At 38.8% G+C, this 10,212-nt stretch overlaps 1 protein-coding gene across 1 annotated transcript; it reads right to left on the bottom strand.

Moving 5' to 3' along the window:
- Positions 1-2,311: 2,311 nt before the first annotated feature.
- Positions 2,312-10,212, bottom strand: LOC118556835 (myelin-associated glycoprotein-like). The gene is made up of 9 exons (XM_036125254.1): positions 9,448-10,212; positions 8,930-9,295; positions 7,991-8,290; positions 7,657-7,914; positions 7,109-7,408; positions 6,775-7,032; positions 6,464-6,539; positions 6,333-6,363; positions 2,312-3,429 (listed from the first exon to the last, which is right to left on the bottom strand). Exons 1-9 carry the CDS (start codon positions 9,554-9,556, stop codon positions 3,427-3,429), a joined length of 1,701 nt encoding a protein of 566 aa, XP_035981147.1. The 5' UTR covers positions 9,557-10,212; the 3' UTR covers positions 2,312-3,426.

Raw genomic sequence — 10,212 nt, 5'->3', positions numbered from 1 at the left:
GACTTCAGTTCAGCGTTCAACACCATCATCCCTCAGCATCTGGTGGGAAAACTAGAACAACTGGGCTTCAGCACACCCCTTCGCAACTGGCTGCTAGACTTCCTCACCAACAGACCTCAGTCAGTCCGGGTCAGGCAGAACACCTCTGATGTCATCACCCTCAGCACAGGCTCCCCTCAGGGCTGCGTCCTGAGCCCCCTGCTGTTCACCCTGATGACTCATGACTGCGTCCCCAGGTTCACCACCAATTGTAACATAGTTAAATTGGTTCAGGTTAAATCCTGCTAAAATGTACCATCTGCTGGTAAAACAGGGTACTGCATTCACCCTAGGAAGAGCGGGGTATTATGGGTAATCCTCAGAGCAGAGAGGAGGATCACCGACAAGGTAACGTGTCTCTGCTATGTGGTGAAGAAATATTATTTATGCACTTTATAAAATATGTTCATGGGTCTTCTTTTTGCTTACTATGGAAATCTGTTTAATCCAGGTTAGGCTACATTTGCTATTATATCGTTTTTGTTGTGTTTTAGAAACGTTTAGTTTGTGGGAAAGTGTGGCGGGGGTTTCTCAAAGTAACATTATGGCTCCTCTTTGCAGGAACTTCTTTCATGCTAGAGATTGACCTTACCTTGATGCTGTTTATGTGTAATGCAGGTATGTTTTACCAACTCTCTTGTAGCAGATGGTTAACAAAATGATGAGTTTTATATGAATGGTTTTATATAAAGATATGGTCCTTTTATGTTTTTGCATTGTTGTTCGAAGGTGCAGGTTTATATGCACTAAAATATAAAAATGGCATCCAGTAAATAAAATGTCAGCATTTTATTTTATTTTTAAGAGCATTCCAATTAATTATTTTACTTTCTTTGGAAAGGACACTCACTGGGTGTTCCTGTACTGTAAACAAAAATCCTCTATATGATCATAAAATTTCAATAATTTTATTGTGGTTACTGTATTATGGGTAATCCTCAGAGCCATGGTGATCACCGACAAGGAACTTGTTTCATGCTAGAGATTGACCTTACCTTGATGCTGTTGATGTGTAATGCAGAGTCATGAGGATCATTGACAAAATGGAGAATTAAAGAAAACCAGCTGATGCCAGCTTGAGCTCCCTGTCATTTTTACAACACCAAAAGAAGCCACCAGAACCACATAGGCCACAAAATCACATCGTGAAGTTTGCAGAAGACACAACGGTGGTGGGCCTGATCAGAGACGACAACGACCAGGACTACAGAGAGAAGGTGGAGCAGCTGGTGGGCTAGTGCAGAGACAACAGCCTGATCCTGAACGTGGAGAAGACGAAGGAGATCATCGTCGACTTCAGGAAGAACCGGCCTTGCCACGCTCCACTGCTCATCAACAGCTCAGCTGTAGAGGTGGTCAGCAGCACCATATTCCTGGGGGTGCACATCACGGACAACCTCACCTGGTCTGTGAACACCACGTCACTGGTAAAAAAGGGCACAGAAGCGCTTGTACTTCCTGCAGAGGATGAGGAGAGCCCACCTGCTCCCGCCCATCCTCACGAACTTCTACAGAAGCACCATAGAGAGAATTCTGACCAGCTGCCTCTCTGTGTGGTGTGGTGGCCTCAGACTGGAAGACCGTGAGGAGAGTGGTGAGGACAGCAGAAGGGATCATCGGGGCTCCTCTTCCATCCATTAAGGACATCTCATCACAGCGCTGTGTGTCCCGAGCCCATAACATCATCATTGACCCCTCACACCCCCACCATGGACTGTTCTCCCTGCTGCCTTCTGGGAAGAGGTTCCGCAGCATTCGCTGCAGGTCCACCAGGTTCTGCAAAACCTTTTTCCCTGTCGCCATCAGACTGTTAAACTGCTGAACTATAAACGGGACTCTGCACCACATTTGCATCATTGCATCTCTATCTAGCATTACAAATGCTGCCGAACTTAGTTTCTAAATGCACTCTTGCACAAATGCCCTTTGCACAATCATTCTGCACATACAAATGGTTTTAAACTACACATGTACACTGTGATCGCACACTGTCTCTTTCTCCTGCATTGTTTACGTTGCAATTGTTTACATTTCAATTGTTTACTTTTAATCACTGCTGCACTTTATACTGTAATTTACTGAAATTTATTAGCCGTATGCAACAAAATTTCGTTCTGTACACACCCTGTGCATACAAAATGACAAATAAAGTTGTCTAAGTCTAAGTGTCTAAGTCTAAATGAAGTTTTATCAAACGTCAAAAACATTGTTCCAGGATCAGCAACTACCAACTATAAAGAGCAGAAGGAAAAATTGCACCTAAACTATCAGGCTTCTCTTTGTGTAGAAATTGTTTTACCAACAATATTAGTTAACTCTATGTGATATTTCTGATGGATATTATTGGGAAAAGAAAAGAACTTTTTGCACCTCAGTGATAATTTCTCTTTTCTTAGTTACCTTTGACTAATAAACAGAAGTCTTTCATATAAACAGAAAATCAGAAAAGCATGAATAATAAACATGTTTCTAGTCTGCATAACTAAGAAACTTCACATCCAGTAAACGGGCTGGTTTCAGTCTCTATAAGAAACCTGAATGACACAACAAACCAACTTACTCCATTTATTTCAAAGCTTTTAATCAGACCGTAAGCAAACATGGCAGGACCTCTAGAGTCTGAATGCAGCTGATGGAGTTTAGTTTGCAGGCAGAGACTGAAACATTTCAGGCAACAAGAGGAGAGAGACAGGAGAAAAGGAAACGAGTTTCATAAACAGGAGCAATACCTGATAGGACAGAGTCACGATGTGACTGAAGCAAAGGAAACTTTAAAATAGACCAAGGCTGATAAACAGGAATAGTGACTCTCTGTAAGCTTTGTTTCAGTAAACTTTGTTTAAAATGTGAAAAACGTGATTTAAGGCATCATGTTGACCTGATGAAGACTGGAGCTCTGAACATTCAGGAGCTTTACCCTGAGGAACACCAGAGGAACACGGACCACAGCTGGAGAAACTTGGAGCTGGTGTTAAATTTGGTTTCATGTAGCAATAAATATATAAATGATGTTGCCCTTTTATACATCAAAAACTATTTTTAATATAATGACTCCAAGTTCTTGTTTTAGGAAAAAAATATATAACAAATTTAATTTTATCTAGGTCAACAAAATCCTTTAAAATCTTGTCTTGAATATTAAACATCAGGTAAAATGACCATAAATTAAAAGTAACACTTGAAAAAAAAACATTCTAGTTGTACTAAACAGGATTTCCTTTTCTTACTTAGAGGAATCCTCCTTTGCATGATAAACCAAATGATCAAAATCAAACACATGTACAGTCAAAGGTGACAGTGAAGACATCAGAAATCCCTTCCATGACACGTTGGTTGGGCCTGTGATGGACCGGTGAGCTGTCCAGGCTGGACTCCTCTTCAGGGATTTTACTGCAAATAAAACAGTTTTGAGTGGAAATAAGGTTTAAAAAAACATTAAAAAGAATATAGTGAAATAGTTTCTGTTTTAGTCCGATTGCTGCTTTGCTGCTGATTTCATCACGTCGATCTTTCCTCTAATCTGCTGTAAACGTGGAAAACATGAAGCATCTTTCAAACTCTATAAACACAACTGGAGCCTCTAACAGAAGATTTGTCTCCCACCATTCAGAGGCTGAGATGTTGATGCCAGGGGCGGATCCAGGATTTTTCAAAAGGGGGTGCGCACCTAAGAGTCATGTCAAGACAATGTGAGGCTAAATGACCTAAGAATGCCATCTTTACTCTTTCACACTACCGTAAATATTCATCTAAGGGTTTTTTAATTGATAATCATTTTAATGGATGAACATAAGTGGAATTAGCATGATTACATTATTGTAATTGAAAAAGACTTATCCTTATCAACAATTAATCAAACAAAGATTTTCTTTATTTCCAGAAATTATATCTATTTAGTAAAATGAAATAAAAAGACCTAATGACTTAAGAATAGTTTGGTATGGTTCAAGTGATAAAGGATTTTTTAATATACATGTATTTTAATAATATATTTCATCCAGATAAACTATATTAAGAAAAAATTACTTAAAAAGATCCAAGGACTTAGAACAGTTTGTTATGGTTCAAGTGATAAAGGAGTTTTGAATATATTTTAACGAGATAAACTATGTTGAGAGAAATAAGTAAAGTTAAACCAATGAACATGTATGGTGAAGTTAAGCCATAAGCCTATAATAGAACAGTAAGACTTGACAAAGAATATTGTTCTCTTCTACAACACCTTCAACTTTATGATGACGATGATAATGGGTTTACAAATGTCAACCCTCTAGGATGCTTCTGGGCAAATATGTCGATAATTTTGTTGTTGTCTAAATGAATGTCCTTGTGGACATACATAGGTAGCAAAGCCACAAACCTTTCTTGTCCCATAGTCAACCTTAGCAAAGTTTTCACTGCTTTAAGGCCCGAGTTACGTTCCACAGAAGCACTCATAACAGGTAGACCTGACAGAAGGTGAAGAATCATATAAATGTTTGGGTAGCACTTCAGATTTGTTATCCTTAGAATTTCAGGGAGTGGTTGTGGCACCACTTTGTGTGCCACAACTTCATTTCCTGCTTGAATGTTGATCCTGATGGTAGATCATCTTTATATGATGTAAAGATCTCTTTCTCACTCTCATCATTCATCATATCCAAGTTGCTTGGAAATAGTTTTAATCGCGTTGTAATAACGCAAGATCTGAGCTGTGAGCAATTCAAATTCATGCTTGGACAGACCTGGCTGCAGAAACAAATTACAGGGGGGCATTACATTTTTCAGGGGGGCACACTTAAAAAAAAGGCATTTTACATGCTTCAGGCTGAACAGTGGCTCTGTGACTATTCTTACAATGCTAAGAAACAAACTCTCAATAAAATCCCAAAATCTAAAAAAATCTAACAAAAACAAACAGTGTATTCAGTGTTACCAAATTAGGCAGGTTTCCACCTAATTAGGCTTCTTTTGAACACAATGAGCTGGAAGAAAACTAAAACCCTTTTAATAAAATGCCATCTCATTGAACTAATTTTACTGGTCAATTTATTTTTTTAAATGAATCAAATCTGACATAATCAATGAATAATAGTTATAATGAATAATATTGATTGTTATAATAAAACAAGAAAAAAATAATGGTTAATCAAGTGTCACTATGAAATTGTATTGGTCAATGTAAACGCCCCAAGAGGCGTTGAGTTCTACTGATCAACTTAAAAGTATTTTATGGCTGTTTGAAAGAGAAATGTTTGATTGAGCTATATTCTGTAAGAGAAATTACATTTATATTAAGGTAGATTTATTACTCATGTTGGGAAGCTATTGATAATTTTTTTTTCAGGTTGATATATCATGATTGTTAAAGTGATCTTGTGTGTTATTTGGTTGACTGATTGTACATTTTGTGTACATTGTGGCATGTTCTCATGTGTTTCATACTTCTGCGCTTTTAACATAAGAGAGCTTGAGATTTGGGCTTGTTTTTTTTCTTTTTAGTTGGGCAGGTTTTATGCTGGGTTTGAGATGGAAACTAACAGTGAGATACAACAACCTGTAGAGCTGTGTCTTGACTCAAAAGTCTAGCATTAGCATTCATAAACATTAACACTGGTGTCAGGCTGGACACTGAAGTAAAAATTCATACTAGAAGAGGTTCTGTAATTACAGCAGCTAGGAGCACACGGATCAGAACAAAGCAGAGTTCCCTTCTGCCTGCAAGTAACCCAAGTTTCTTCAGTTTGGCAGAGTTTTACTGCTTAGTTTAGCTCCTTGTGCTCCTAGCTGTCTAGCTAACCCTCCCAGCGTGAATGTTTACTCCAGTGTTGACTTCAAAAGTACAGCTTTCGCCCAATGCCCGCCCGCTCTAAAAAAATTATTTTGGTCTCCAAAAGGGGGTGCGCGCGCCCCCCGCGCCCCCGCCTGTATCCGCCACTGGATGCTGCTCCTGCTCTGACTGATGGACAAAGTGCAGATGTTTCTGAATGACCCAGATGTTTCAGTGGACGGTCTATTTTCAGCAGCAGCATGTTGGGGTTGTCTTCAGGTCAAATATCAAGTGTCACTACCACAACTTAAGATAGCTGCTGGAAGTAATTGTAGGTGTATTTTATCTGTCATAATGCAATTATTAATATATATTTTAGTGGGCATTGTTCCCCTTCCGATAAATAGTTATGTTTTGCTGTACAGCTTAACTTTAAATGTATTTTTTTCCTGTTAATTAATATTGTGTGTAAGTCTAGTGTCTATAAATTGCTTCTCAAAAGTCTATAATTTCTGTTAACTAAATTCATAATTATTTTTCTTACCTTCCCCAGTATGTTGTAGAACCTAAACCAGCTGAAAGAAAAAGAAACAGAATATTAACAAACCCCAACAGGTAACAGAGAGCAGCAGGTTTACATCTGAAAGCATCAACTCATAGAAAAGCTCATCTCACCACTCAAAGAGGCAGACTGCACTGCAGAGCATTATTATTCCCAGGATCTTCAGTGTAACATAGACACTGAGTCCTGCTAATTGATGAAGATAAATGTTTGTCAGATGAAGGAGTTTTCAGAAAACAAAGAAATATTTAGAGTCCAATTGAGGCTCAATTTGGGTCTAAACAGCAATAATCTTATGGCACCATTGTTCAATATTTGAAATGTTTTCATAGTTTGTTAGCAAAAAAACACCTTAAATCACATTTTTTTTATTTCCGATATAGAAGTTTGAAGGATACATTAAGAAACAACTGTATAAAATTACCTCCACTACTAAGAAGGATCACTGGTGATCTCTGATCACCCAGATCATTTGTAGCCTCACAGTAATACTCTCCTCCCTCAGTAGCATTGAAGCTGTAAACCTGCCCCACAGATACATTAATGGCTCCATGTTTGCTGTTCCTGAACCAGGTGAAGCTGGCAGGAGGCTTGGCTCTGCTGGAGCAGCTCAGCTCCACCCAGCTACCTGCTGACACCAAACCTGATGGACTGATGGATGCTGAGGTGTCTTTAGGAGCATCTGAGGAAAATGGGACACACATTAACTTTACTGATCAGAAACAGCTGAACCATGACGTGCTGACAGGATCACTTACATGAAACACTGAGAGTCACTTCTGTCTCTGCTGTCTTGCTTCCTCCATTCACAGGATATGTGGCAGAACAGCTGATGTTGTATCCATCATGTGTGTCTGACAGAGTGATGGTCTCCTGGATTTTAGTTGTAAAGGTTCCCTCTGTGTTTTTCTCTGTTTGTCTGTGAGAGTCTTGTTGGAGATTCCAGGTGAGTCCAGGAGGTGAGTGTGGACAGGGAGTCAAAGCTGAGCAGCTGATAGTGACAGACTGATGCTCCTTCAGATCAGCAGGGATGTTAATGCTGGGACTCCAAGGAGAATCTGGGAGTTCACATGAAAGATATTTCACAAAGGGAATTATAAGGCTTGCGTAGGTAACATTTTGTGCATTTACAAAAAAGCATGAGGCGCGTTTGAGACAATTTCAATATTGATATTGAATGGATAAAATTCTTAAACTACTATTCTACATTTTATCCTGTAAAGAGGATCATGTGATCCTAAGAACCTCACAAGTCTCGAAGAACATGAATTGAGGAACTGAAGGCAAGAAACGGGCAGAAAAGTACCTTTGATACTGATACAGACTGTTGATGATGCATCATCACCCAGATCATTTGTAGCCACACAGTAATATTCTCCTCCCTCAGTAGCATAGAAGCTGTAAACCTGCCCCACAGAGACATCAATGGCTCCATGTTTGCTGTTCCTGAACCAGGTGAAGCTGGCAGGAGGCTTGGCTCTGCTGGAGCAGCTCAGCTCCACCCAGCTACCTGCTGACACCAAACCTGATGGACTGATGGATGCTGAGGTGTTTCTAGGAGCATCTGAGGAAAATGGGACACACATTAACTTTACTGATCAGAAACAGCTGAACCATGACGTGCTGACAGGATCACTTACATGAAACACTGAGAGTCACTTCTGTCTCTGCTATCTTGTTTCCTCCATTCACAGGATATGTGGCAGAACAGCTGATGTTGTATCCATCATGTGTGTCTGACAGAGTGATGGTCTCCTGGATTTTAGTTGTAAAGGTTCCCTCTGTGTTTTTCTCTGTTTGTCTGTGAGAGTCTTGTTGGAGACTCCAGGTGAGTTCAGGAGGTGAGTGTGGACAGGGAGTCAAAGCTGAGCAGCTGATAGTGACAGACTGATGCTCCTTCAGATCAGCAGGGATGTTAATGCTGGGACTCCAAGGAGAATCTGGGAGTTTCACATTATACAGACAGTTTACAAAGTTAAACATGTGCAAAATATTTACAATAAAGGCTCAATTGTTGTCCATTTGGTTAAAATATCATTTACTTGTTCCAAACATGAGAAATATGCAAACAATCTTTGTAGTTGTTTTCTGATGTGTTTTTTAGGCCATGAAGATAAAAAAAGAACATCTGAAAAAAAGTTTCAGACAGGGATTTTATTACCAGTATTGTGATAACCCCGGAATAAATGTCTAATACTTTTGAATCCGTGTTGATTTCACAATACTAAATCGTGTATCATTTTTAAATTATAGAATTATCATGTTTTGCTGTAGATAAAAAAGCACTAAGTGCTAAGAGACTGCATTTGTGAATTACTGTAATGTTTGAAAATATGAGCCAACTTTTAGTTTATATTTAAAAAATCAGAAAAACACAAATCAAGCCCAAACCTAAAGTTCTTCCATGGCAAGTCAGTTTAGTCCAAATGTTTTCATATCTGTGGTACTTTTAGTAATCTTTTCATTTTGCCAAAAGGCTTTTTCTGACTGGAAGTAGTATTACAGATTTAGCGTGGTTTAGCCAGAGTCCTGACTTTAATCTAACAGAGAATCTGTGGAGGGAGCTAAAACTTTCTTACCTCTTACTTTTATCTGAACAGGCTCACAAACAGCTGTTGCCCTAAATGGCCAGTTCTGAATTCGGAGGAAGTATTTGCCTGTATGACTTGTTTTTAAGTCAGGAAACAGAGTGGTGCAGTTTTCTTCTGTCAGGTTTCCGATCATTTTCAGTGAGTAGATGTTAACTGAGCCACTGCTGTTAAAAATAGCAGAATCTATACGTGTGCTGTTTCTCAACCAAATTCCATAAATATCTCTGGTCTTGTCATATGTGGAATCCGTTGAATTAAAGCTGCATGGTAGTAGCAAACAAGATCCACTCAGTGCTTCAATCTGCCCAGGTGTGTCAGCAATGAGGACTGGATCAGTACAATCAGCCAAAGCGCCTGTAAAAACAGACCAATGAACATAATTTGTAGCAAAATCAGCTGCAGCAAGTTACACATGGAGTCTTTAAAAAATATCAGGATCTAATGTTTCAGACTAGAAATTATTCATGGGACGTCTCTGAATAAAAGGAAGTGAACAAACAGCTCACCTGGAAGAAAGAAGACACTCAGTAACATGTTGACTACCAACACTCTCTCGCACAGAGCTGCCATCAGATTCAGGCGGTCCTTATTCATCTCAGACTGGAAACCAAACATTTCAGTGATTTATTAAAGTAGGTCTGAAATTAGAGGTTTAGCTCATAGCAAAGCAGCTTTAAATGCACTCTACACATTTCACCCATAAGCTTAACTCACAGATAAGTTTCAATTGATAAGTTTAAGAAGGAGAAATGAGGAATAACTCCAAGGTTGCTCTTCAAAAGTTTTCCCTGCACTGAAATCATGAGAAACTTCATAAACTCCTCATGAATATTTGTTAATAATAGAAAGCAAAAACACTTAAATTATATTGAATCTTTTTGACAAATTGTACAAATAAAGAAGCATGCTGAAATATTTGGTTAATTGATCAACAATGTAAACTTACCAGGATTTCTGCAACTGAAACTAAAACACTTTAGTCTTAAAACCAGTTGATGTGTTAAGATGAGTTGATCAGCAGCAGAATTAACAGCCACTTTCTCTGTGAACAGACGTGTTAATTACAGATGTCTCCACCCTTCCTGCTCTGTGATAGAGGAGGTCCGCTACTTATCTTAATTTTAACACGTTATCATATGAGGTATGGAAACATACAGCTCAGGGCCATTTACTGAATATAATTATCACAGATTTTTTCGAATTTCTCAGTTAAATTTAGCTTTGATAGTTATTCAGCTTCATCACAAAAGAGGAACATACCAAACAAACAA

The sequence above is a fragment of the Fundulus heteroclitus genome, chromosome 21 (assembly GCF_011125445.2).
Source record: "Fundulus heteroclitus isolate FHET01 chromosome 21, MU-UCD_Fhet_4.1, whole genome shotgun sequence".
Lineage (NCBI taxonomy): Eukaryota > Metazoa > Chordata > Actinopteri > Cyprinodontiformes > Fundulidae > Fundulus > Fundulus heteroclitus.
The sequence above is the reverse complement of the archived record's forward strand: the minus strand, read 5'-3'. Positions and strand labels throughout refer to the sequence as shown.

Coding starts and splice junctions, on each gene's coding strand:
- LOC118556835 (XM_036125254.1), bottom strand. CDS start 9,556: ATGTTTGGTTTCCAGTCTGAGATGAATAAGGACCGCCTGAATCTGATG. Junction 7,033..7,108: donor AGTGACTCTCAGTGTTTCAT/GTAAGTGATCCT, acceptor CATTTTCCTCAG/ATGCTCCTAAAGACACCTCA. Junction 6,540..6,774: donor GATCCTTCTTAGTAGTGGAG/GTAATTTTATAC, acceptor TTCATCAATTAG/CAGGACTCAGTGTCTATGTT.